Below are 27,278 nucleotides of genomic sequence, written 5' to 3'. Positions count from 1 at the left end.
TCAGAAATAAGTCTCCTCCACAGCATCAACATGTTTATCTAATGGGACCTGACTGACTGTAGTGATGGGAGGCTGTGGATGTCAGTATTAGATGAAAAACAAATTAACAGAGGAAACTTAAAACCTAAAATTATACAGCCACAACAGAACTGACTGCAGGAGAAGATTGATTCTGACTTAAAGAGATAGTTCGGATAATCAGTGTATTATGCACAGGAGATGGCAGTCGCCCCTAGTTTGGAGAAAGAGACAGGAGTACCACCATGAAAGCTAAGCCATGTACCACTGAGGACAAGGGCAGCAGCAGCAAAAACATCTTTTAGCTATCTAAAAAGAAGTCCTTCCCAAAAATATTGGTAAAAGTTTAAACTGTCCTCCATATTTAGAATATTTTCATTGGTTTACTTTGACACAGACAGCCCTTTCCTACAGGGGAAGCCACTTCAGTTCCCATCTACGCCCCTGTCAAAGCCACCAGACTCCATTGAGAAAAACAGAAATTTTAACCCGCTGAACACAGGAGCTGCTGGTCTACTGCTGCCTCAGTCAGTTGGTTTGTTTGTGTTATTGTACGACTTTGGTGAATCCAAACTTACCGTTTAAAAAACCAAAGTCACACAATAACACAAACAAACCAACTAATAGAGGCAGCGGTAAACCAGCAGCTCATGTGTTCAGTGAGCTAAAATTAATGTTTTTCTTAATAGAGTCTGATTTTGAAGAGAGCAATATAACAGCTTCAGTTACCGTAGGAAATCGCAGTCTGACGGCAAGGTAAAGCAGTGAAAATGTTCTAAATATAGTGTACACTTAAACTGATATGGATTTTTTTAGGTGAGAATTTTTTTTAGGTGGCTAAAATATGTTTTGCTGTTGCCCCTGTCCACAGCAGAACATTGCGTAGCGTCTGTGTCTTTACTGCTGTCTGCTTCCCCAAACTGGGGGCATGCTGACTGCCACACACTGTCGATAATACACTGACTATGGATAAGTACCTCATACAACCCCACTTCAAAAGAGCCAAACTGTCTCTTTAATGCCTCATTATTCAGTTCTTCGTTATTCAGTTAATCATTGTCGAAGCTTAATAATAACACTGTTATCTGTTATCTGTTAATTCTGTTACAGAAACACAGTGAATAAGCCTGCATTCCCATGTCTGGTGTCAATTCTTCTAATCCAATAAATCCTTTCTATTACAGCTCAGATGACATGTGGTGTGGATGAGTTCCGCTGCAAGGACTCAGGGCGCTGCATCCCGGCACGCTGGAAGTGTGACGGAGAGGATGACTGCGGGGATGCTTCGGATGAGCCCAAGGAAGAGTGCGGTAAGGACAGAGTGGTGGATGGAGGAAGAGAGGACAGTAAAAGGAAGTGGGTAACAGGGCTTGTACTTATCTTGTTTGTTTGGTGTTCAGACGAGCGGACATGTGAGCCATACCAGTTCCGCTGCAAGAACAACCGCTGCGTGCCCGGCCGCTGGCAATGTGATTATGACAATGACTGCGGGGACAACTCTGATGAAGACAAGTGTGGTAAGTTCCACCTGTTTCTTTCTTACTTTGCCCGCTCACACATCCACCACTCATCATGTGTATGAAAGCACTGATTTAAAGTATGATACAAGCTCTACAATGATCAGACTGTTCAGATGCAGCAGGTTAGAGTGATAAGCACCGATCACCTTTCACTGTGTGTTCGTTCGTTAGATTTTCTCAACCACACGCATGGTTGAGTCTTTGAGTTCTTTTTTGCTTTGATTAGTTCTGTGGCCATTTGCACATCTCACATCATCTCATGTCTATTTTGCATTTCACACTGGCCTGTTGATGTGAGCCAGAGGTAGGTGTTTTCACAGTTTCAGCTCAACCATCCACAACCTTAGCTCCCCAGTCCTTCGTGTGCCCCCTCCACCCTACCCAGCTTCTCTTTTCTTCTGTAAGCCTTCTCCTTCCTTTTTCAATCCCACTAGCTCCTCTGCTTCATACAGCACAGAATGTTGCACCATCCCCACCTCTGTGCCCCATGAGTCAATCCTGTGATGTGAATTATCACCCTTATTTTATTCATGTACGTCTGGCTCTCAGCAGAGCACCCTGTGCTCTTTTTTTGCAGTCTGCTCTATTCCCACCTTTCTCTTCTCTTTTTTCCTTACGCCTCTCCTTGCTCCTCGCCTCTACACTCTGTTCCTGCTCCATCCTCCTCTCACACCCCTTCCTAAGCTTTCTTCTCTCTGTCCTCAGTGCCTCGTCAGTGTTCAGAGAGCGAGTTTTCCTGCACAAACGGCCGTTGTATTGCCGGGCGCTGGAAATGTGATGGGGATCACGACTGTGCTGACGGTTCAGATGAGGTATCAACTTCCTTCCTGATTGACATTCTGCTTTTGAATCGGACACACTAGAGGCACTAATTTTTTTTTTTGTTCCAGAATGACTGTGATGTGAAGTGTGACAGTGATCAGTTCCAGTGCAAAAATGGCCATTGCATCGCCATCCGCTGGCGTTGTGATGCTGATGTTGACTGCTTGGATGGCAGTGATGAGGAGAAATGTGACGGCGGTGGTAAGGAACATACTCTTTTTCTCCCTGATGCTTATGTATCAGCAGCGTATGCTATATATCACTCATCCCTCTCTCCTCTTCTCTCACTGCCGTGTTTCAGTGGATAGACACTGCCCCCTGGACGAGTTCCAGTGCAACAACACTCTCTGTAAACCCCTGGGCTGGAAGTGTGATGGCGAGGATGACTGTGGAGACAACTCAGATGAGAATCCAGAAGAGTGTGGTGAGACTCTCTGCATTTCGACAGTATTCCCTTAGACCACTTGACACCTTGTTTGGATGGAGTCTTATTTCTGTGTTGATGTTTCTCTCCCTCTGTCCCCTAGTTAAATTCCAGTGCCCACCCACAAGGCAGTTCCGCTGTCATAATGATCGTGTGTGTCTGCCTTTATCAAAACGCTGTGATGGTGTCAACAACTGTGGGGACAACAGCGATGAAGTCAACTGCCGTGAGTTTGTGTCTCTTGACTTGCTTAAAAGTCACATTACAATTCAAGAAAGCATTATTAAACTGCAATAGTGTAGGACTCTTAATCATGGATTGGGCTGACTTATGCACATAATAATTAGCATAATGACCTCTCTGTGACCCCTGTACTCCTCCAGCATCGTTTCCTTCCAAACCTGTATGTCAAAAAGATGAGTTCCAGTGCTCCAGCGGCCATTGCATCAGCTCTGTCCTGCGCTGCAACTACTTCAATGACTGCGAGGATTATGGTTCTGACGAAATCAACTGCAATAAGAAAGGTGAGTTGTGTCGCAGTATGGATAGCTTACATTCTGCATAGGTGTCGATGTGAGTGCGTGCAACCTGTTTCTGCGCTTGCAGACACGGTGCTGAACGACTGCCGCAGTAACAGGACAGTGTGCGGAGACGGAGACGAAGCTCATTGTGTGGTGAACGGCACCGACTCCTTCTGCTCCTGCAAACCCGGCTTCCAGTCCAATGGACGCAACAGATGTGAAGGTATGTGAAGAAGTTTTTCTCTGCCTAGCCTACAGTAAGTTTAGGGTACGTGTAGTTTCGCAATCAAAAAGTCGGCTTGACTACAAAAAAGGGGCGTAACTAGACAACAGGTTTGAGGTATACTGTTAATAATCTTTTTTTAATAATTCATAGATGATTAATAAACCCATTTTAGAAAAAGCTATCAACTCAGAGATGTAGGCATTTTATTTTAATGCATTTGAAAACACAAGAGGGGTAAAACTGACCTCTTAGCTGTTCTAACATGTGTGTTATGAGTATCATGTGGCCTTGGGGTGTTTCACAGATAAGAACGAGTGCCAGCAATTCGGAGTGTGTTCCCACATCTGCAACAATACTAAGGGTTCCCACAAGTGCAGCTGCCACAAGTACTTCACCAGAATCAATGACACCTGCAAGGCTGATGGTGAGTGCTTCTATCATAACTGACACTCTCCATGCTTATGTATGTACTCTGCATATTCTGAATTTTACTTCATTTTCTCACATCTCTGCTCTACTACAATGATCTTTTTGTCCTTTTCCTGGCCTGACATAATTCCCTGTGCATCCCCAGCTCCAAGACAAGTGCTCTACATCGCTGATGACAGTGAAATACGTAGCCTGGACCCTTCCATGCCAAACTGGCGCTATGAGCAGGTCTTCCAGGGCGATGCCAACGTTCGCATTGATGCCATGGACCTGCACGTCAAGGCGAACCGCATTTACTGGACGAACTGGCACACAGGGCGGATTTCTTCCTATGATTTGCCTTCCTCCTCCTCCTCCCCCAATAGCAACCGCAACCGAAGGCAAAGTGAATCAAGGGTCACAAACGTGGAGGTGAGTGTGCATGTGCGTGCTTGTTCTTATGCAGGCATATGATGTAAAACAAACAAGGCAGGTGTGTGTCCAATTTTGGAGGGTCTTAGTGCTGTTTTTCTGTCTCTGTGTGCAGATTCCTGATTTGAAGATGCCCCGTGGCATCGCTGTGGACTGGGTGGCAGGGAACTTGTACTGGACCGACTCTGGTAGAGACGTCATTGAGGTGGCCCAGCTGAGTGGAGGACGCCACCGCAAAACCCTCATCTCCGGCATGATTGATGAGCCTTATGCCATCGTGGTCGACCCCCAGAGAGGGTGAGCAGGTCTTGGGAGACCTGGGGGTCTTACAGTAGCTACTTGTAGAAAATCACAAGAATGCAAATTGTGACAAATAAATGTTAACTGGAGCTTTAACATTTCCTTCATTAGGAAAATGTACTGGGCAGACTGGGGGAACCATCCCAAGATTGAAACAGCTGCTATGGATGGAACCATGAGAGAGACACTGGTGGAGGAAAACATCCAGTGGCCAACTGGTAAAACATGCACACATGCATAAGTACATCTCCTCAAAGGAATACCTCTTCTATCAAATAATCATTTGTGCATCAGTTACTCACCCCGTGTTACACTTGGGAAATACTGAGCATACGACTGGATAAACGAGGCTTGGATTATACTGCGTGAGTTGTGTGAGAGTTTGTAAATAGATGTTTCGATTCCGATTCTGGTGTTGTTAAACATGGTTCCCCTTTACTCCAGTTCATCAAGAATTTTCTCTGATTTTTGATTCTTCCTTCACTGAAAATTCACCGTAACACAGGGTGAATAACTGATGATGGGGATGAAGTATTCCTTTAATCATTTGTTCTGAACTAAATACAGGTCTTTTAATCTCTCTACCTTTTGTAACACTGCTCTCTCTCTCTCTCTGTAGGTCTGGCGGTGGACTACTTCAATGAGCGTCTGTTCTGGGCCGATGCTAAACTCTCCTTGATCTGCAGCGTGAGGCTTAATGGCAGCGATGTGGTTGTGGCTGTAAACAGCATTAAGAACAGTTGAGTGGCACATACTTTAATCTATAGATGTTGTTTTTCAAACCAACAATCAGTCTTTTTTATTCAAGACACAATTGCATTTTCCATGTGGGTAGACGAGGCATGTATGCTGTCTGTGAGGGTTCCACAACATCTCCTCTCTTTTCCACACAGAGCTCCATCAGCCCTTCAGCATCGATGTCTTTGAGGACTACATCTACGGCGTCACCTACATCAACAACTATGTCTTCCGAGTGAATAAGTTTGGCAAAGGCCCCATAGAGAACCTGACCACTGGAATGAACCACGCCACAGATATAGCTTTGTACCACCGCTACAAGCAACCTGAGAGTGAGTCGAAAAAAAGACGTTACGCAAGCAGATGGTTGTTTTTTACTTTTTTTAAATACCGGTTCTCTCTCTGTCTTTGTCAGTGACTAATCCCTGCGACAGGAAGAAATGTGAATGGCTGTGCCTGCTGAGCCCCAGCGGACCAGTCTGCATCTGTCCCAACGGACGCACGCTGGACAACGGCACATGTGTGGAGCTGCCCACTCCCACACTGTCTCCTATCTGTGAGTATGCACACACACTCCCACAGACAAAACACACACACACTGGCATCTGAACTCATTCTGTGTGACTTCATTATCTGCAGCTCCTCCCAGCGGTTCCTGCTTGATCCAGTGTATGAACGGTGGCAGCTGTTTCCTGAATGCCCACAAGCAGCCCAAGTGTCGCTGCCAGCCTAATTATGGAGGAGATCGATGTGAGATTGACCAGTGCAGGGACTACTGCAAGAATGGAGGCACATGCACACCTTCCCCTACAGGTAAGACATGGACATTGCAAGCTGGTTTTGTCATTTATGTTAAAATATGTTCTGTCGGCCCAGTAATGTGACTCATATGACTAATATGATTCATGTAATTATGTTTAGCCTTCCATCTGTTTATCCCTTCATATTTCTTTCCCTCCACAGGTTCTCCCACGTGTCGATGCCTGACGGGCTTCACAGGGCCAAACTGTAACCTGCGCACCTGTAAGGATTACTGCAAAAATGGAGGCAACTGTACAGTCAGTGCCGGAAACCAGCCAACCTGCAAGTGCCCGTCTGACTTCCTGGGCGACCAGTGCCAGTACAGTGAGTGTTCCCACTGTCTAAGTTTAAAAATGTTCAGATACTTCTGTTGCAGTCGGAGTATCTAAATAGATTATGATGTCATGTGTAAGCAGTGCACTTACATGTTTATGTGTGTATGAGCAGGAAGCTGTGAAGGCCACTGCCAGAACAAAGGTACATGTCTACAGAGTGAAAACGGCTCCAAACTGTGCCGCTGTCTGCCTCAGTACACCGGCAACACATGTGAGATTGACAAGTGTCACTACTGTCGTGATGGCGAGTGTATTCCCAGCGACAGTTTCACATCTACAGGGGACTTCTCCTGCCGGTAAGATGCATTATTTACTCAACTCAAACAAACTTACACATGCATAAAAGTCAGTGTACTCACAATTTTTTTCTGTTTTCTACAGCTGCACAAATGGAAGAGTTCAGCCCAGCTGTTACACATGTGATACAAATGAGTACTGTGCAAATGGCCAGTGCTCTATAAACCCCAACACCAGGCTTCCAGAGTGCAGGTGAGGAGCAGCGTTATTATCTATAATTAGGGTTCAAGCATGAAGAGCTGAAATTGTATTGCTTTTGTGCTGTTTTTTCGATTTATTTTTCTTTGAAAATGTTTTGCAAATTCCTGTGAGATTGTACATCGTAGGCACTTATAATTTTCAAATGTTCCTCATCAAATATAACCCTAAACAACCTGATAGGGGCGCTATAATTAAAGGTCAACTTTAAAAAGTCATAACTACTACGCCCTTAGTCCAATTTACACAAAACTTGGTAAAGACATCTATTTGTAACTTTGCCTCAAGATCCACTAAAGTCTACCTACTACATGTTCTGCCATTTTTAAATTTTTTGAAAAAAACATTTTTGATATCGTCTCCTAAATCATAGGTCAGATTGCCACCAAATTTTCTGTGGATCATCATTTGACTAAGTATATCATAACTTATCAAAAGCTTGTTTGTATCTCAGTAGGTTTTGAAGATATATGACCAATGAACTTTATAAGGGGGCGTGGCTTAGCACATAAACAGACCTAACTGCACAACTGTTGGGCCGATGATCATGAAACTTGCAGGAAATGTCCAAATATGTATCTGAAACACACTGAAGGTTTTCATTCAATCTCAGGGGCACTACAATTGCAAAAAAAGCGGTGTGGCACAACAAAAATCAGACTATGAATCAGAAATTGTTTGTTGTTTGTCCATTACAAAACTTGAAGGTTATATTTCTTAACAATGTTGAACCATGTATGTAAAACTATTTTGAAATTGCTCAATAGGGGGCGCCACCAGTTTCAAATGTGCATAGGCCTTGCACAAAATTTGGCCATAAATCATCAGTGACAGTTTGTCCAAATATCACTAAACTGAGCAATAGGGGGTGACAGCAGTGCAGAAGAAGGACATGGCCTTGCACAGATTTGGTCGTAAATGTAAGCATTTCTCTGGTCATCATAAAACTTGTTTGTTATCTTTAATGCAGGTGTATGAAACTGTCAAAGGTCTCGATCCTTTACAGCTTTCAAATTCCAACAGCTTCTGTTGGCTAATCCCTGGAATCGCTGTTTGCAGCTATATTTGTTATCATTTTACTCTGAATATCTCCAATGTATCGCTGCATACATTCATATCTCTATTTCCTGTCTTCTTGTGTGCCTGCAGATGTTCACCTGGCTGGGCGGGGCATCGCTGTGAGTCCGTAGCCAACACTAACGGTGCCTCAGGTTCTGGCGGACGTAAGTCAACGACCATGACATAAATATTAGAAGTCCATTTAGTGGAATAAAACTCTCCGGAGACTGTTCTTATGTTTGTGTGTGTTTGTGTGCGTAGGCACAGCCTCCATAGTGATCCCTGTGCTGCTGCTGTTGCTGCTGATTCTGCTGGCTGCAGGAGCGTTGTTCTGGTACAGGAGAAGGATGAGAGGGTGAGTAACGCACAGATTGGAAACAAAAGACATTTGAGACCGCTTTTTGCCTTTGTATTCCCTCTTTCCCTCCTTCTTTGTCTTCCTTCTTTCCTTTCTTCCCTCTGCACTTTTCCTCTCCTCTCCGTAATGGCGTCTCTTCTGCTCCTCAGGTCTAGCCGGCCCGGCAAAACCGGCTCCAGACGCTTGCGGTAACGGTTGCCAGGGTTACACTTTCCTTCCATACCCTCATTCAGTTCTTCATCCTGATGCTCTCTCTTTCTCTGTCTCTCTCTTACTCATAAGTCTTGGTTTGCTGTGCAGTGTTTGGTCCTGTGGTGAATGTTGCACCATTCTCTCAGATGCTCCTACAGTATCTCTCCTGTGTAATCGCCCTCCTCAGAGCGGCTCCAGGGCAGATCTATTGAAAAGACTCATTGAATAGATCTGTCTGTGCACTCCAGTGCTGTAGATCCGTCATAATGTTGTCCATCATACTGTGCCATATATTGTACTTACTGTACTGTGCTGTGGTTTGTATCGTGGTAGTGTCTCTCATAGTGAGAGATGGACAGTGTGACAGTGTGACAGCATTCTTCCAAGCTCACATTGGAAAATGCAATGTGAAAAATCCAGCATTTACTCAGAGGTAGAAACTAAAGACGATGCAGACATCGTAGCATATTTTGGAGGATCTATTGTGGATTTATTGTGGTCTTAAAGGATACTCTGTACAGTAACAGTCCTGTATCCAGGTCCTCTGTGTCTGGATCTGTCATGGGCTACATGAATGCTGGGTTTGTGTTGATGCCTGTGCTGTGGCTTAGTTCCCTCAGCCTGGATGGTGGTGAGAGTCATGTGATGCCTCTTCCCTCCCTTCATCATGTGGCTGTGTCCCCGCTTGCACTGTTGAGGCTCCTATAACCTTGAGCACAGCACCAAGGTATGACTGTGCCCTTCATATTTCGTGTAGGGCCAAGGGCTTCCAGCACCAAAGGATGACCAACGGGGCTATGAATGTTGAGATTGGAAACCCTGCCTACAAGATCTACGAGGGCGAGCCGGATGATGACGCTGGGGAGCTGCTAGACGCTGACTTCACGCTCGACCCAGATAAGGTAGATAAAAATACAAGGCGTGCATAGAAGACCAAATCACCATGATGTCACTCTAACAACAACAACCGCTTCCGAGTAGACAGCTGGCAATTGGCAAACTTGTTTATTTCTGTTATCAGAGTGGTGTAGGAATGAGTCCTGAAACCCGGAAATGAGTTAGCATTTTAGCACTCCTGGCTCTCTTGTCTTGAAGTCAGTGGGTTTTTGGTGAGATGCCTGACAAAACACAAACTTAAGAGACTTTCACGTTTTGTCCTACAACATAAAAACGGTAAATACCCCACTCATACATTTTGAAGCTTTTAGGTGTCTTAAAAAAGGCAGTTGCGACTACAGAGTGTCATTTCATTGCGGTAACGACGTTAAGTCATGCGACTGTAGCGTAGTTTGTTTACAGCCTAACGTTAACTTATTACTTCTGGTGATTGCATTTATGCTTCAAAAATTATAAAAGTAGTGTTTATGTGTGGACATTATCTTGTTGAACAAATTGTTTTATTGTCATGAACTTTTTTTTGATCTCCTTTTCTTATTTTCTGCAATAATCCAAAATCCTATCGAAAAATCCCATTTGCTTTTTGATGAGGGAACCAGGGTGATGTTAATTTCCAGGTTAGCCCATAAATAAACATCATCTCTGCTATTTTCAGCCGTAACGGTAACATTTAAAGTTACAAAGTTAAAACTAACTCTAGTCTAACTAAGTCTAGCGGCATGGAATTTAACAATGCACTGCTGTGGACGAGGGCCACAGCAAAGTGTATTTTAGGCACTTACAAAAATCAGTATCAGTTTACATGTATGCTATATTTTGAATATTTTCACTACTTTACCGAGCACAATAACTGATGGAGGCAGCGGTAGACCAGCAACTCCCTTGTTCTGCAAAGTAAAATGAGGAGTTTGGATTTGAAGAGGGTATAGATAGATTTAACAGCTTCAGTTTCCCATTGGAAAGGGCTGTCTGACGGCGAGGTAAAGCAGTTAAAATATTCTAAATATAATATACACTTAAATTTAGGTGGGCAATTATTAAGGTGGCTAAAAACAAACCAATTGCGGTAGCGTTTGTCACTGCCATTTTGTTGTATATGTGTGACGTGGGGGTTTCTCTCCTGAAGTTATTGTAAACAAACATTTTGATTCTATACATGTTGTAGTCTGCACATATGTCTGTCTAATGGATGATATTTGTCCCTTTCCAGCCCACCAACTTCACAAACCCAGTATATGCCACTCTGTACATGGGAGCACACAACAGCCGCAACTCTCTGGCCAGCACAGACGAGAAGAAGGAGTTGCTATCACGTGGAGACGAGGAGCCCCTCGTGGACCCCCTGGCATAGACTGTCCATTGGCCCTGGATCACGCTACTCCAAACACACCCCTATTCTTGCCTTTTGAAGAAAAACGAAACACAAAAAAAATCGATAAAAAAGTGTGAGAGAAAATTGATAAAAAAGTGTGAACACTGTATAAAATGTACAAAAATGAAGGACTACTTTTGTATGTGATTGCAGTATTATATTTTGTTCTTTTGAGATTCCTCTGGTCAAAAATGAATAACATTTTCTATGAGAGATTTTTAATTTACACTTTGTCCCTTACCCTTTACCTAAATAGCCACTACCTCTGTGCAAAATGAAATGGAAACAAGAAAATCAGAAGAAAAGATGCTATCATTGGAGCAATTTTAATTTTTTATTTTTGTATGAATTGTATAGAAGAGAAAAAAAAAGACATTGTTCCATTTCACCAGTGCCAACTGTTTGTTGTTTGTGTTGACTTTGAGCGGGAAAGGCAAAACTCAAAGTTTTCTAAATCGGTACATATGTTGTCTTGCTGGAGTTTCTCAGCAAGACTGTGCGAGACAGATTCGTGATAGCACCGTTTGTGTATAGCACATGTACAATGTCAATACCAGATGGCAACTACAGTATTTCCACGTAATTTCTTCTCAGAGAACAAATGTTCATGAAATGATTGTGTTGTCTTCCTTGCACAGAATTCATATTTTACGGTATAGTGTATACTGTAGGCTTTATACCGTAGGATGTAAAACAGGTATGTTTGTTTTTATCACATTGTATGACAGTTGGAGTTCACGTGTTGCTGCAGTGAGAGGATGACAGGTGTTTTTAGTGTGTGATTATGGAGGTGGAGAGTGGGGAAGTTGGTCATGGGTTAAACATTCCAGGCGGAGTGGTGGGTGGAGATTACAGATGTAAAGAGATGGTGAGAGTGAATGCCTTCATGGGTGGGCAGTTGGCTGTGCGTACATGCCCACACCATAGCTGGCTGATAACAGGAGGGTCAAAGCAGATACAAGACTCTGATGGATAGAGTCATGTCTGCACCATTTAGTTGTCTGTTAACAAGGGTCTTCCTTCAGAAGGAAAGGGAGGCTGGGATTATGATAAAATCGAAGGAAAAAATGATCATGATGGGTCTTTTGTTTGTCTTTTTTTTCTCCAGTCTTTTTTTTTTTTTTTTTTTTTGTAAAGACCAGATAACATCCATCTGGCTTTGTGAGTAGAATTATCTTTCTACCTTTAGAGGATCAAAGTCTGTACGTTCACAGTTTTGTAATGACTCAGTCTTAAGTGCATTATGTTCATTTGGTCTTTAGCATTTCTCTGCTCTTCCTGAGCTCTTTCTAATCTCTCACTCTCCTCTGTGCCCTGCTGCTGCTAATGCTACCATTCCGGTCGCTCTGACACGTCCTTACGCTCAGCCTCTGTCCCAAAATGCTGCTTTCTGTCAGAAAATGTGTCAGCCATATCTTAATGCATGTGAAAAGTAACACCAATCTTTGATGTAACTACAATAACAAGTTTTTATTTTTGCTTACCTGTCAGCGAGTGTTATTTTATGCTGTTGTATATGTTTTGTCTTTAATTGAGAGAGAAGTACAATCATTTTACCTAAAGAACATTTTTGCAAAAATCATACATGCATTTTCAGAATTTCTTTTTTTTTTTTTTTTTTTGATTAGTCCTTTTTTTTAAATGAAAAATGACACATAGCTTTTATAGTACACGATGCATGGAGGCTCAGACTTTCTTCTGGAAAGAGAATAATGTTTAATTTTTGCTGGAGTACTTTACAAACTAAATAACAGATATTGTTATAAATAAAATTTTAAAAAATTGTACAGAAAAACAAGCCACAGTGTTTTGTGTTTTTTTTTTCCACAACGTGCTGATAAAGAGAAGGATACTGTGATGAGTCAGTGTGGGCTAAAGTTTAAATTATGTTGGTATATTTCATTCTTATACAGATTTAAATAGAAAGACTTTTTCAATTAACAAAAACAGGAAATTCTTTTCAAGTAAGAGAGTTAAGCTTTACAGGTGAAGATAGAACATGTAAAAAAAAATTACATGAGAAGAAGAGAGACAGTACAACAGTATGTGCATGGCAGTAAGGGACTGTACTCAAATTATCAGAGGGGAGGGGGTAAAAAAAATAAATTGTATGTCACAGAGGCAGCATGCATGCAGAAGCACACTATAGCACTATATCAATATTTTAAGCTTAGATTTGATTATTTTTCCTGACATAAGTGTTTGTCCCACATGAGGTGTTGCAGGACCTTTGGGAATTTGAAAATCTAAAAATTTCTGTTTTTGTGGTCTCTGTCTATGATAAATGGTGTAAATTTGCGAATTAAATAAAAACTAAACATGCCTTTCAAACCCATTTGTGGGTTTTGGGGTCCTGAAAATATATACAAAATATGACAAATATGCCAAATCAAAAAACACAACTCCCTCTCCAATGCTTAAAAATTTATATAAGTGCCTTCACTGTTTTTCACCACCCCCTCCCCTCTCATAAATAGGGAATAGTCCCTAATTGCTTGTTTTAAATTGTCTCATTTTTTTTTGTGTGAAAACAACTTCCCTTACTTTGTAACAAGGTCTTCACTCAGTGCCTTTAGCCTTCAGCTCCTCCTTGACTCTGCTCAAATAACCAGGATCAGAACACTCAAGACTGTTAACCAGACCCAGCAGCACCAATGGGTTGGGTGAAGCTGTAGGGTGATGTTGCAATCTTCTGGTACAGATGAAGAAGAGCTCTGACAGCATGGCTCTCCATTGACGCATTTACTCCAGATCTTTTGTGGCAAGCTTTGACTTCCACTTTGCCTTGACTGGTGCCTGATTCTTTAAAGTCCACTCCAAACTTAGTTTTGATCTTATCTACATGCTCACTGTAGGAAGTAGTCATCAGCTTCCAGTGGTTTTCCTCCATGGTGAGTCCGGCATTGACGAGAGGGTCATTGATGCTCATGCCAATGTTCCGTAATGTGTCTTGAGATGCCCATGTAGACACTGTGACCTGAGACGCCTGTGTAGACTCTTTGTGTCGAGACGCCTGTGTAGACACTGTGTCTTGAGAAGCCCATGTAGACACTCCCACAGAAGTGCTGATACTTGTTCTTGCATTTAAGGACTTTCTGATGACATCTTGACTTTTTCTTGGCCCACACACGGTCATTTCTTCAGAGGACAGAGCGAGGACAAGCTTGTTCTCAGGTCTCTGGATGACATTCAGTGTGTCCTTCCACTCTTCTGGATTAATCTCCTTGAGAGGAAGAGTGAAGCCCCTGGATTCCCCTGAGCATTTCTGGACAAGGTTAATGAACTCAGAGAAAGCATGGTTTGGACTTGCATCTTTCTGGTTTGCTTCAAATGTCAGCTTCACTTCTGCCATGATTTTTACTCCACTCTCTTTTTCTATACGTTTAATTTCCTCCTTGTAGGCCTGGTTCACATACCAGAAATGGTGCATTGGGATATCGCAAGTACATGAAAACACGTCACTTCTCTGTTTCCCCAGCTGTCCTTCCACCTAGACAGAAATACAAGGAATTAATATAATCAAATATAATGTGATTTATTTGCACTTGTTTACTCCAAAGCACATACATACTTGTGGTTCTGAGCAGAATGAAGGAGGAAGGTCGATTGAAGCATCATCTGGTCTTTGTGTCTCCAGCTCTGCCTTTGGCAGACTGACAGATATTATTGTGACTGTTGTGTCATCATTAATGGTCAGTGTTTGTCCTTTCAGTTTCTGAAGCTCACGCAGGGCTAAAAAGAAGACAAACACAAAATGATTTGCCTCCAAAACAAATAAAAGAAGAGCTCAAGAAGCCGACCTGCAAAACCAATACTAATAAAGAAAGCTGTCACAATGTCTTTGTTATGGTTTGAACTGCAGCGATTTAAAAAGCCAAACAAAGTCATACTGGACCTCGGGCAGGTGTAATCTTCACCACAACTCTCCCGTCTGTTGAGGCACTTAAAACTAAGCAGGCTGCTCCAACATGGTTTCTGATGAACCAGCGCTGGAGGACCAGCTGTAGCTCCTTTCTAAGTGGTCGATTAACCTCTGACCACTTCATGAAGAGAACAGCCAGAACTTCATTTTTGTCCTGTGATGACATCATCTGAGCCTGAAAACATGATGTACAACCATTAATGACACTGTATTACTTAATAAATCCTCTGAATTATTCAGCTGAGAAGGTGTGCTGTCTGTTTCCTTTATTTAAAGAGACATGGGACAGTTCGGACAGTATGGCCCTGCTACAGTTTGTTTCATTATTAATAGTCCTAAATAAGTCAAAATGGTCTTTGACCAATTTTATGCCATGTTACGACAGAGTCATAATATATGCAGTTTACAGATATCATGAACTCTATTTTCATGTGTCAAAAAAATGTTTGTTAAAATAAATGTAACTGAACTTAATCAGAAAAAAGCAATGATGACGCACACTTTCACAGCATACAAGTGCCGTTAACTAGGGTCACAACACAGTGGATTTTGATTGTTTTTCTCCTGTCTTGTTGCATTTAATTCATCTCATATTAGAAAAATGTATATGACCTTATCTTCCCAAATTGGCTCTGGGTAAGGTATCAAGTATTTTCTTATGTTCAAGCTTAAGTTCAAGTGAAGTCACGAGTCACTGGTGTCCAAATCCAAGTCAAGTTAAGTCAATAGTCATCAAGTTTTTGTCTTGAGTCTGACTCAAGTCCACACCTCTGGCATGCTGTAGTCACAATATATATTAAAAAAAGATTGTATTCTTCAATATTTAAACCTGTTTAGTTTAGGCATTATTGAGGAAAATGCATCATGTGAGCAAGATCACAAATAACACCTGTTGATATTAACAGTTCTATTCCTAATGAAGACACAGTTGCTGTTACATTTGCACGGATTCATATTAACTTTACATCAACATAGGCCCAGGGTGAACTCAGGTAATGTGGGACATCTTTTGGTAGATCACCAAGAAAACCACCTAAACTCTGACGACTGCCTTAATGTTACTTTTAGAACTTGTTATTGATCTCTGCTATATTTCTATAAAAAAATGTGCCCATTTAAAATATTTCAGAAACTCTGGACCTTCAAACACATCAAGAACCCTGACTTCACTTTGATGACATGTTCACGTAAAATGGGACAGTCATGTTTGTTTTTTAGATGGTTGAATCCATTTATTAGTTCAGTCTTTAATTTCATTCATGTAACCTAATGCTGTTCATTCAAAAGGATTGTTCTGCCATGCTATTGCTGTTCTTTTGCTACCTGTTTCCTAGAAATGTGCATTGAGGTGTGCCATATCATCTAATTCACAATAATACTGGTATGATTTTTTATATGATGAGAAAAATTCATCGTGATACACACAATACTTCAACTTGTTGACATATTAACATCATACTGTTACCAACGGCAACAGCAAGCATGGCTGAAAGCGAAATTATTATGACTCCACAGTGGTTCCAAAAAGAGGAGCAGCTTCAGTAGTGTGGAATAAACTGTGACGTCCTGAATGTTTTATGAACAGCCCCGGACTTCTCAGACTCTTTTAGCAAGTTACCGCTCAGAGGGAACTCATTCAACGCCTCCTCCGACAGCAGCACAGTGTTTCTCCCTATCCTCTCTTGTCATGCACACATGGGAGTCGGCGTCATCAAGTGATTTGTGTCATAAACCTTTGGTGATGTAAATCTACCTGATAAACACTACATACTGTATATGTGAATGTGCAGTAGTTATGTGTGATAATTAGAGGAGAAATGGCAGAGCATAAAGATCCAGGTGGAAAAAAAAACAATCATTTAGGATTTTGCTGAGAGAGAAAGAAATCACCTGTTGATTTATTTATATATATCCCAGGGTCTTTTTTGTATTTGGGAGCTGTTTAAATGTGTAATTTGAGGTAGATTATATTTTGTTGAACTATTAATATTGTATACAGAGTCTGAATCTCACTGTGAGTTACTGTTGTTATTTACAAACTAAGGGATCATTTATTTCATTTATTTACTAATTTGTCATATCGTCAAGAATATTGTTACCACAAAAATACCCTGAAATATCTGAATATTATTTTAGGGCCATATCGCCCACCCCTATCGTGCATGTTAACGATGATGGCTAATTCTGGACTGTTGTGGCTGACATGGACTCAATGCATCATCTTTAATGTTTTTAGGTGACAAAAATACTTTAAATGTCTGTAATATGATGGCCCACAAAAATATAAGTCATGATTTGATAGCACCTGGCAGGCCCAAAACATGCTGCTTTCACTTCATTTCCCGTTTTGACCTGTTTTTTTTTACCTGAAAGCATAAGGTACTCACTCAAAACTACTTCCCATATAAAGTTAAGTGTGCTGTGAAAATATTTGATTATAAGTCAGACATTTACTAAAATGCAGCGTCCTACAACTATTTTTGTTGTTACACCTTTCTTGTTTTAGCTGCAGCGCCTTTATTACCAAAAAGAGAAAATCAACATGCCACATCTGCTCTCCCCATCCTAGTTATCCAAGACCAATAATAATTGTTTCATGTAAGACATTTGTAGAAACAATGCAATAACATGTTTGGTGACTGGCTGCTAATATCCTCCTGAGACCCTGTGTCCTCATATGAGGACATCACATTCTGGGTTTACTTGACCTTAAACTTCATTCTACTTAACTTGGACCTGTTGTCCTCGTTCATGGACACTTTTTTATGTCATCTAGTGTTAGTAAGAGCACAATACACTTATCCATGTAAAAACAAGATGGCAGCCATCTCGGCCAAGTCAGTCTGCGGCTGATCCTGACAAAAGTGGACAAGGTTCAAAACATGATCACATTTTATGGTTGAAACTTGTTTATGATTAATAATGTTTGTAGTTTGATATGACAATAATTTTGAACAATTTTAGCGACAGAAACAAGCTGAGACACTATTAATTACAATGTACTCATTAGAAGACATTGGGACTTTATTGTTGTCCTGTCTGAGGACATTGGGACTTTATTGTCCCGTTTGAGGACATTGGGACTTAATAATCGTCTTGTTTGAGGACATTGGGACTTAATCATCTTGTATGAGGACATTGGGACTTTATTGTCCCGTCTGAGGACATTGGGACTTTATTGTCCCGTTTGAGGACACTGGGACTTAATAATCGTCCTGTTTGAGGACACTGGGACTTTATTGTCCCGTTTGAGGACACTGCGACTTAATAATCATCCAGTTTGAGGACATTGGGACTTAATAATCATCTTGTTTGAGAACATTGGGACTTTATTGTCCCGTTTGAGGACACTGGGACTTAATAATCGTTCCGTTTGAGGACATTGGGACTTAATAATCGTCTTGTTTGAGAACATTGGGACTTAATAATCGTCTTGTTTGAGAACATTGGGACTTTATTGTCCCGTCTGAGGACACTGGGACTTAATAATCGTCCGGTTTGTGGACATAAGGACTTAATAATTGTCTTGTTTAAAGACATTGGGACTTTATTATCATTGACAGTTCTCATTTTTTTTAATACTTATTGGGTCCTACTGATCTCAAATACTTATGAGAAATTAAAAATGTATATCAGACAAAAGTTGGGGTCTCAGGAGGATATTCAAAGAGCCAAAGATGTAAAACCTTATTTATCCCATTTTACCTGACTCCACCCCACATGAAGGCTACTGTTGCCAGTTCTTTCATAATGTCTCAATCTATGGACTACTCACTATTTCCACGTCTCTTCTTTGACCTCGACACTGCCTGACGTTTTCACTTTCCTCTGTAAGACACAACAAACAGCCACAATAAACCTGACTGCAGAGGACTGACTGAGCTAACAGTTTAAAAACATAGTTTGACTGCACACAGACATGATATGAAATATTGGTCTGATGTTAGAAAGAAATGCTCTACTTTCTGTTGCGGCAGGTTATTCATGGGTAACTTTTCTAATGCGACACAACCTGGTTATGTCGCACGCTTTACGTTTGCTCATACATACGGGATATATAAAGTTAAATCTGAGACTTAAGCCTGCCACTTACCTCCGTCTGGACTCAAACGTATTTCCGTATTTTTTCCTTGAAATTGAAACTTATCATGTAAATGAGACACATCATATCCTCGAGCCCGCCCAGTCTGTCCACATGTACTGTACTATGCTGTTGTTTGTCCTGTGGTACAAGAGTTTGTCTCTGACTGTCTTACTGCTCTGTCTCAACATAGCCCACCACTTCTGTCAGAGACATGTCCGCCATATCTTCATGTCTTCATGCACGTGAGAAATAACACCGATTTTTAACGGAACTACCATAACGAGTTTTTATTTTATTTTATTTTTTTTTAATTTTGCTTCTGTTTTTTCAGAATTGTATTTTGAGTAGGGACTATTCTTTACATATCAGAGGAGAGGGTGCCTGGGTGTGACTTCAATTATTTTATATATATTTATTTTTTGACTGTAGGAGCCAGGAATTGATTAATAGGTGTTTTTAGTAATAAGTGGAAGGGATGCTGATTGTTATTCTTTGGTCTTGTTTGTTTTGGTTATGATATCATTTATTATGTGGTCATATTGAGCAGGGGGATAGCGGGTCACATGCTTAATATATTCACCTGTTCACTTACTGTGGGGGAGAGAGAGAGACCGCTATTTTCTTTGATCAACGAGTTTGTGCACTTTATCATGAGTTCATCATCTTTTTTCATTAATAAAAAGTTAAACTTATTTTAGAAATCTCAGTGGATTCTTTCATTAAGCGCATCAGACAGTCAGGCCCAACCTTAGTCCCTCAGCGACTCCTTCACTACATTGACTCTTCCTGTAGCTACAAATATTTTACCTTCTTTTTCCTTTGAAAGTTAAATGTTGAAGACGAAATCCTGGAGTTGATCTAAGCCTTGGGTTTTCACTCTTGTCGAGCATGCTAGTTAGTTTGTGATGTTTATTTTTAACCAAATTTTAAACAAGACACAGAATAAGGTGATTTTGATGAAATATCACAATTTAAAGCTCATTTCATCACGTTTTTTCTATCCCCGATGGAAGCATACGCCATGCATGATGTGTGCAAGGACCATCAAAAATTTTAAAATCTAAAGACAATTTCTGTTCATACAGCTTCTAACTATGATAAATGGTGTAATTTTGGTGATTTTTAAAGAAAACACACCTGCCAAACCCGTATTTTCTTTAAAAATCTCTGGCAAAATAAATACAAAATAACACCATTTGAATTTGTATGCCAATCCCCTAAACCAAAAAAATATATAAATCCCTCTCCACTGCTTAAAAAATGATTTGACATGCCTCCCTCTTTTCTTACCACCCATCGCCCCTCATAAGTAACCAACAGTCCCTTAGTCCTTTTTTTCTTTAAATGAAAAATGACTCATAGCTTTTATTGTACATGATGCATGGAGGCTCAGACTTTCTTTTGAATAATGTATAATTTTTATACTTTACCAACTACATCACAAATATTGTTATTACAAAGATTTAAAAAATGTAAAGAAAACAAGCCATTGTGATATTGTTCTGATAAACTGAAGAATACTGTGAGTCAGCTTGAGTTGATTTATTCATTTATTTGGCAAACAGTAAATCAGATCATGTGTACTGTAGACATGAAGTTCAATTTGTATTTGTATATTTCATTCTTATTATACTGTTATAAGCTGAGCAGCTTTATGAAACAACAAAATAATGAGGAAATATTAGATACCCAATCCTTCATCATATTTCTGCTTAAAGTGTGAGGATAATACATGCTGCTAAACCATTAACTCTTAGGCTTTAAATTCTGTCCTGTGCACCTCAAAGCAACCCTTACTGATAATGTGAAAAATTACAAGATAACAAGAGAGACGGTGTACATTCATTCCATTGTATTGCAGTATTGTTTTATATAATTATCTTAGTTTTGTGTGAAAACAACTCTCCTCAGCCACTTTGTATCACAGTCTTCACTCGATGCCTTTAGCCTTCAGCTCCTCCTTGACTCTGCTCAGGTAGTCAGGGTCAGGATACCCAAAACTGCAAACAGCAGGTACAAAAGTTAATATATAGTAGACTTGACATAAGAAAAAAGAATATATATATATATATATATATATGTACATTCATATATATATATATATATATAAGACTAAGAGATTTAGCTACTGTACCCCTGTGGGCCTCCTGAAATGTTGGTCTTGTGGTGAATGTCGTTCCAGGTCACCTGGTTATCCACCCCCGTCGTTCTGGACGTCCCAACAGTGAAAATGAGCTTCTGGTCAAACGCCTTCTTCAACAGGTGCAGCACCTCTCTGCCCTCTTTGTTGTCTGGCAGATACGCTGTTCTGTAAATACCAGAATAGTACTTTCCAGGATTTGGATGCTTTTTCTGCAAAACAAGAGTAAAACATGACCACCAAGTCAGAAATTAACTTACAAGTTACAAAAATGACAGAAAGTCTCCAAATATTTAAATGAAGACATTTACCGTCTGGTATCCACCTGGGATATTATAGCTGATGTTAATAGTGCCACAGTCTGGGAATCCAGGGAGGTGAGAGGAATTTGTATGCCATGTCATATCTCCATCTGGCTGGTCTCCCTCCATCACACCAAAGACTTCTCTGCAAACAGGACAGATGGGTCCCATGCTTTCCTTTGACTGTGCCAGACATTCTTCACAAAACTCATGTTTACACTTGAGTCGTGTCTTTTTGGTGAATGTATCTATGCATATAGGACACTTTTCTTCTTCACCATCTCCTGCTGTTGCTCCTCCTCCTGTGGGTGCTTCCGTCTTGTGTTCTGATTGTCCATTAAACACGGGTCCGCCGGAGGCTCCCTCTGTCGGCGAGCTGGTGAACCCAGCAGCACCAAGAGGTTGGGTGAAGCTGTAGGGTGATGTTGCAATCTTCTGGTACAGATGAAGAAGAGCTCTGACAGCATGGCTCTCCATTGACGCATTTCCTCTAGATCTTTTGTGGCAAGCTTTGACTTCCACTTTGCCTTGACCGTCGCTTGATTCTTTAAAGTCCACTCCAAACTTAGTTTTGATCTTATCTACTTGCTCACTGTAGGAAGTAGTCATCAGCTTCCAGTGGTTCTCCTCCATGGTGAGTCCGGCATTGACGAGAGGGTCATTGATGCTCATGCCAATGTTCCATAATGTGTCTTGAGACGCCCATGTAGACTCTCCCAAAGAGGTGCTGGCACTTGTTGTTAATGACTTTCTGATGACATTTTGACTTTGTATTGGCCCACATACGATCATTTCTTCAGAGGACAGAGTAAGCAAAACCTTCCTTTCTTTTGTTTGTGCGATTTTCAGTGCATCTTTCCACTCTTCTTGATCCACGTTCTTGAGAGGAATAGTTGAGCCATCTGAATCACCTAAGCACTTCTGGACAAGGGTTGTGAACTCAGATAAAGCTTCTTGTGGACTTCCATCTTTCCTGTCTGCTTGAAATGTCACATTTACTTCTGCTATGATTTTAACTCCTTGCTCTTTCTCTATACGTTGAATCTCCTCCTTGAAGATGTGGTTCACGTACCAGAAATGGCCCACTGCGACGGTACATTTCTCCTCTCCTGCTGTAGAGACTGCACCGCCCTGCTCCCCTGGTTGCACTTGCTGCTGAATAAAATAAAGTGTATTCATTAAGTAAAAAAGCATTTATTTTCAGTGTAATTTGTTGCTATTGTTTTACCACACAGCACATACATCTGACATGGGTGAAGGAGAAAGGTTCATTGAAGCAGGCGTCTGTATCTTCAGCTCTGGTGGTGTCAAAGTAACAGACGTTATTGTGACCGTTTTCCCATCTTTCCTGGACAGCAACTGCCCGCTCAGTTTCTGAAGCTCAGTCAGGGCTGTGAAAGAAGACAAACAAAAAATGACTCCAAAAGAAATATAAAAAGAATATGCAAATGAATTGTCCTTACAATCATACTGTACCTGGAGGGGGTTTAAGAGATATCACAGCACTGCAATCATCTGAGACTTTCAAAACTTTGCAGTCTCCATTGAATTTGTCGTTGTTGTTGGCCCAGGTCTGAAGTATTTTCTCCAGCTCTACTTTAGGTTTCTGTGGTTTACCCCCCTCTGACCACATGACTGAGAGAGTGACTTGAACTTCTTCTTTGTTCTGTGATAAAGTCGTCAGAATCAGAGAATAAGGTCACAGTTAGTTATTGTCACTTTATTAGAAGGTAAAATAGCACCAAATCCTGCCTGTCATTTGACTTAAAAGGTTTGGTTTGGACTTAAATTTAAAAAAAATTACTTAAAATGTAAAACTAGAAAACAGGAAGTGAATGGCCCCACTGGCACAGTTTCAAAACAGAAAAAAAAAACATATACATTTTTTGTCATCCGCAGTTTTAAAAAAAATTATATTTAGTGTGACTGTGACGTTAGCTCTTTAGTTATAATTTTGTTCTGCAGGTTCTGTGGGCTTTATAACACTAAAGGTCATACACTGTATATGAATATGATATTGGAGGTAGGGCTGCCACTATATCAGACTTTCACAACATGTTTATTGTGGCCAAAAGAGATTATGATAACCACATTGTTGCAATGTCTTTAGAAAAAAAAGGCAAATTAATTACACTCAAAATATGAGAGAGTGTATAACTATAACTATAAATGAGCAATTTCACTTCAAGGACAGTAAAGAGGCAACCAGATAATGTTACTGGAGACAGACAAAGCAAGAGCATAAAGAAACAAATTATTTAGAAGGCACTGGATTATTTACACGATATTATCACATGTATTATTAACATGTTTTCATGATATATATCAATGGTCTCAACTGGTCCAGTCACAGGGTCCAGATTTCTCCTCAGTCGTCAGTTCAAAGTCCACACAGTTTAATACATTCAGCATCACACTTGGGTTTGGCCATGTCATTGATGTAGTTACCTGTCTCTGTCAAGTAGCTGTCCGTTAGTCACTCAATTTACGGTGCTTCAAAATAAAAGCTCTGTGCCGGAAATTCACTGTACTTCAAAATAAAGTGTGTTTTATACAAACGACACATTTGTGAGTCACTTGCGTTTAATTCTGAATTGACCCGCAACCCACTTGTGGACCACAACCCACCAGTTAGGAACAATCGATATATGTATTTCATTTTTATATATCATAGTTATTGTCAATACCAGAATATCACGACAGCCCTAATTGGAGGTAATGTGTCTTTTAACTAAACTAATACTGCTTACAGTTTTATATAATGTTGATAATGTAGTTGCTATTTAGAATAGAATATGACCTGAGCACTGATACAAAGAGGAGCAGGCTGGGATTATTTGTGACTAACAAAGTCTATCCTGGGAACTTGTGTCTTCATACTTATATTTTCACTTTCACATACACTTTACAGTAAACACACAGAGGCCTGCTCAAACTCAATCCGGATTTTCCTTGCACCAGTTTGTAATTGATAAAAAATGTCCATGGCTTGGAAATGAAAAAAAAAATCACTCTGTCACTGTTTCCACACTCCAGTATTAAAATCAAAAGCTGGACTCGAACCAGACTGAGATATCTCTTATTAAGACACACACACGTTCACACAGATAGCTACCTCAGCAGACTGATCATGAGGTGTTGGAAACTGCTGTGCATCACTGCTCACAGACCACTGCAAGTTATTAAAATAAAAAAACAGACAAACACAATGATGAATGCTTCAAAACCCAGGGCTGTGATCATTTATGAATAACAGAGTGTATCCTGGAGATTTGTGGCTTTATTATTATACTTTCCCTTTCACATACACTTTACAGAAAACACATACAGGCCTGCTCAAACTTGACTTGGTTCTCAAAAGAAAAAGAAAACACTCTGCCACTGTTTCCACACTGCAGTTTTCAAATCAAAGACTGGACTTGTACCAGTCTGTTTGAAGTAATATCTGTTACTGAACACAGAAGCACACACACACACACACACACACACACACACACACACACACACACAGATACCTACCTCAGCAGACTGACCATGAGGTGTTGGGAATTGCTGTGTATCACTGCTCGCAGACCACTACAAGTTATTGTTATAAAGAAAGACAACCACAACAGTTAACACTTCAAAACCCAAACAATTTAGAATTGAAAACAGTCACTGTAAAATATTCACATATTAATATTAACACCACAGCTTACTTAACAGTTGTCTTTCATACTGTTCCAATGTTCAGCACTTAAGGTTACCATAATGTTGATGACATAGTTGCAATACAATATCATAATAGAATATGACCTAAGGGGACACCCTCAATACAGCAAAGATAAACAGGCTGTGATTATTCATGAATATCTGAGTCTATCCTGGGAAGTTGTGCCTTCATTATTATACTTTTCCTTTCACATACACTTCACAGAAAACACGTATGTGTTTTGTTGTTTTTGTTCATACTGTATGTTGAGCTTTAAGTTTGCAGACTTGGTTGATACCATAGGTTGATACTTACGTCCATGGGCTCCATGTTGACAGTCCTCTTCCTATTAGACAGAGCACATACAGTATGTGTAACAGACGACAGCAGTGTTTCTTATAGTCGTGCTTTCAGTTCAAACAACCAACAGTTTTTATTTTGGAGTATTTACAGGCTGTAAAACCGGACAAATGTCGACATTATGTGAAAAGACACTGCGGTCTATGACTCGACTCTTCTTTCGCTTACGACACAGTACGACCGTACTTTTACAGGCTGTAACTTTGCCTTCCATTATTCTCTTTCCTACAGTTTTAACACAACGTTATGTCACGAACTTTACTTTATGAACAGGTAAAACATGAGTTTGTGACGCAGTCTTACCTTCAGCTGGCTCGATACTTCAACGCTGCTTCTTCCTGATAAATGAAAGTGAAAGGAACTCCGCGAGCGAGACACGTGACGTCACAATAAAGGCTCCACACCAGTAGAGTGCAGCTTTTCACTATTGGTTATCTCTGTTGTTGTTGTTGTTGTTGTTGTTGTTGTTGTTGTTGCTGCTGTTGCTGCTGCTGCTGCTGATGCTGTTGTTTTAATTTAAGTACTGTATTTAAGTACAGTTTATAGAGGAAAAATATTGTTCTTCATTTCCACTCCACTACAGCTTTATTTCCTATAGGTTAGCAACAAATACATTCTGTAAGCATTATTATACATGAAGCTACCCAACAGTATACACTCACCAGCCACTTTATAAGGTACATCTGCTCATTAATAAGGATAGCTAATCGACTAATCACATGGCAGCAACTCAATGCATTAAGGCATGTAGACATGGTCAAGACAACCTGCTGCAGTTCAAACTGAGCATCAGAATGGAGAGGAAAGGTGATTTAAGTGACTTTGGATGTAGCATGGTAGTTGGTGCCAGACAGGCTGGTCTGAGTATTTCAGAAACTGCTGATCTACTGGGATTTACACACACAACCACCTCTAGGATTTACAAAGAAAATATCCAGAGAGCAGGAGTTCTCTGGGTGAAAATGCCTTGTTGATGCCAGAGGTCAGAGGAGAATGGCCAGACTGGTTCAAGATAACAGAAAGGCAACAGTAACTCAAATAACCACTGGTTACAACCAAGATATGCAGAAGACCATCTCTGAACACCTCAAACCCTGAAGCAGATGGGCTACGGCAGCAGAGGACCACACCAGGTGCCACTCCTGTCAGCTAACAACAGGAAACTGAGGCTACAATTTGCACAGGCTCACAAAATGTTGCCTCCGCAAATGAGTTTCAAGTTTTGCTTCAGACAGTAGGGTCAGAATTTGGCGTAAACAACATGAAATCATGGATCCATTGTGCCTTCTATCAACTGTTCAGGCTGGTGGTGGTGGTGTAATGGTGTGGGGGAGATTTTCTTAGTTCCAACTGAGCATGGTTTAAACACCACAGCCTACCTGAGTATTGTTACTGACCGTGTCCATCCCTTTATGACCACAGTGTACCCATCTTCTGATGGCTACTTCCAGCAGGATAACGCACCATGTCACAAAGCTCAAATCATCTCAGACTGGTTTCTTGAACATGACAATGAGTTCACTGTACTCCAATGGCCTCCACAGTCACCAGATCTCAATCCAATAGAGCACCTTTGGGATGTGGTGGAACAGGAGATTCACATCATGGATGTGCAACAACAAATCTGTAGCAACTGTGTGATGCTATCATGTCAATATGGACCAAAATCTCTGAGGAATGTTTCCAGCACCTTGTTGAATCTATGCCACCAAGAATTAACCAGCAAGGCGTACCTATAAAGTGACCGGAGAGTGTATATATTTGTGTTTCTAGCAGCAATAATTTTAATGCGTTAAAATAAGTATATACAGTACATTATGTATGAGTGATTCTGGATAATAGGTACCTTTGTTGTGGGTTC

The 27,278-nt window shown here is 40.7% G+C and overlaps 3 protein-coding genes across 4 annotated transcripts; 1 reads left to right on the top strand and 2 right to left on the bottom strand.

Moving 5' to 3' along the window:
- The first annotated feature begins 1,207 nt into the window (after positions 1 to 1,207).
- LOC126385530 (low-density lipoprotein receptor-related protein 1-like) lies at positions 1,208 to 12,557 on the top strand. Its single transcript, XM_050037292.1, has 23 exons — positions 1,208 to 1,328; positions 1,419 to 1,535; positions 2,244 to 2,350; positions 2,429 to 2,561; positions 2,662 to 2,784; positions 2,888 to 3,010; positions 3,168 to 3,308; positions 3,391 to 3,528; positions 3,836 to 3,955; positions 4,106 to 4,371; positions 4,487 to 4,668; positions 4,783 to 4,889; positions 5,291 to 5,410; positions 5,565 to 5,741; positions 5,825 to 5,965; positions 6,049 to 6,222; positions 6,373 to 6,534; positions 6,658 to 6,841; positions 6,927 to 7,034; positions 8,190 to 8,263; positions 8,361 to 8,454; positions 9,407 to 9,551; positions 10,757 to 12,557. The coding sequence occupies exons 1-23, from the start codon at positions 1,208 to 1,210 to the stop codon at positions 10,895 to 10,897; spliced, it is 3,198 nt and encodes a 1,065-aa protein (XP_049893249.1). The 3' UTR covers positions 10,898 to 12,557.
- Positions 12,518 to 19,138, bottom strand: dtex3lb.1 (deltex E3 ubiquitin ligase 3L b, tandem duplicate 1). Its single transcript, XM_050037293.1, has 5 exons — positions 19,097 to 19,138; positions 18,616 to 18,668; positions 14,814 to 15,015; positions 14,490 to 14,650; positions 12,518 to 14,408 (listed from the first exon to the last, which is right to left on the bottom strand). The coding sequence occupies exons 1-5, from the start codon at positions 19,110 to 19,112 to the stop codon at positions 13,551 to 13,553; spliced, it is 1,290 nt and encodes a 429-aa protein (XP_049893250.1). The 5' UTR covers positions 19,113 to 19,138; the 3' UTR covers positions 12,518 to 13,550.
- Positions 19,139 to 20,456: 1,318 nt separating this feature from the next.
- Positions 20,457 to 25,798, bottom strand: LOC126386497 (E3 ubiquitin-protein ligase DTX3L-like). 2 transcript variants are annotated; one of them, XM_050038887.1, is made up of 9 exons: positions 25,721 to 25,798; positions 25,373 to 25,403; positions 24,886 to 24,942; positions 24,482 to 24,538; positions 22,843 to 23,032; positions 22,609 to 22,757; positions 21,376 to 22,521; positions 21,059 to 21,276; positions 20,457 to 20,924 (listed from the first exon to the last, which is right to left on the bottom strand). In XM_050038887.1, exons 2-9 carry the CDS (start codon positions 25,385 to 25,387, stop codon positions 20,855 to 20,857), a joined length of 1,902 nt encoding a protein of 633 aa, XP_049894844.1. In that variant the 5' UTR covers positions 25,388 to 25,403; positions 25,721 to 25,798; the 3' UTR covers positions 20,457 to 20,854. The 2 variants fall into 2 exon arrangements, with proteins under 2 accessions (XP_049894844.1, XP_049894845.1); XM_050038888.1 differs by having other exon boundaries at positions 21,376 to 22,518.
- Positions 25,799 to 27,278: the final 1,480 nt, after the last annotated feature.

The sequence above is a fragment of the Epinephelus moara genome, chromosome 24 (genome assembly GCF_006386435.1).
Source record: "Epinephelus moara isolate mb chromosome 24, YSFRI_EMoa_1.0, whole genome shotgun sequence".
NCBI lineage: Eukaryota > Metazoa > Chordata > Actinopteri > Perciformes > Serranidae > Epinephelus > Epinephelus moara.
Note: the sequence above shows the minus strand (reverse complement) of the source record. Positions and strands in the feature narration are given on the sequence as shown.

Bases quoted from the DNA above. Each gene is read 5' to 3' on its own strand.
- LOC126386497 (XM_050038887.1), bottom strand. The intron at 23,033-24,481 runs GTAGCTATCTGT...ACTTTATCACAG, and splicing joins CTCATGATCAGTCTGCTGAG to AACAAAGAAGAAGTTCAAGT. The intron at 22,522-22,608 runs GTATGTGCTGTG...TATTTTATTCAG, and splicing joins CTCCTTCACCCATGTCAGAT to CAGCAAGTGCAACCAGGGGA.
- LOC126385530 (XM_050037292.1), top strand. From the start codon at position 1,208: ATGACATGTGGTGTGGATGAGTTCCGCTGCAAGGACTCAGGGCGCTGC. The intron at 3,529-3,835 runs GTATGTGAAGAA...GGTGTTTCACAG, and splicing joins TGGACGCAACAGATGTGAAG to ATAAGAACGAGTGCCAGCAA. The intron at 8,264-8,360 runs GTAAGTCAACGA...TTGTGTGCGTAG, and splicing joins TGCCTCAGGTTCTGGCGGAC to GCACAGCCTCCATAGTGATC.
- dtex3lb.1 (XM_050037293.1), bottom strand. The intron at 15,016-18,615 runs GTGAGTAGTCCA...TCATGTTTTCAG, and splicing joins AAAGAAGAGACGTGGAAATA to GCTCAGATGATGTCATCACA. The intron at 14,409-14,489 runs GTATGTATGTGC...ATTTCTGTCTAG, and splicing joins CATTCTGCTCAGAACCACAA to GTGGAAGGACAGCTGGGGAA.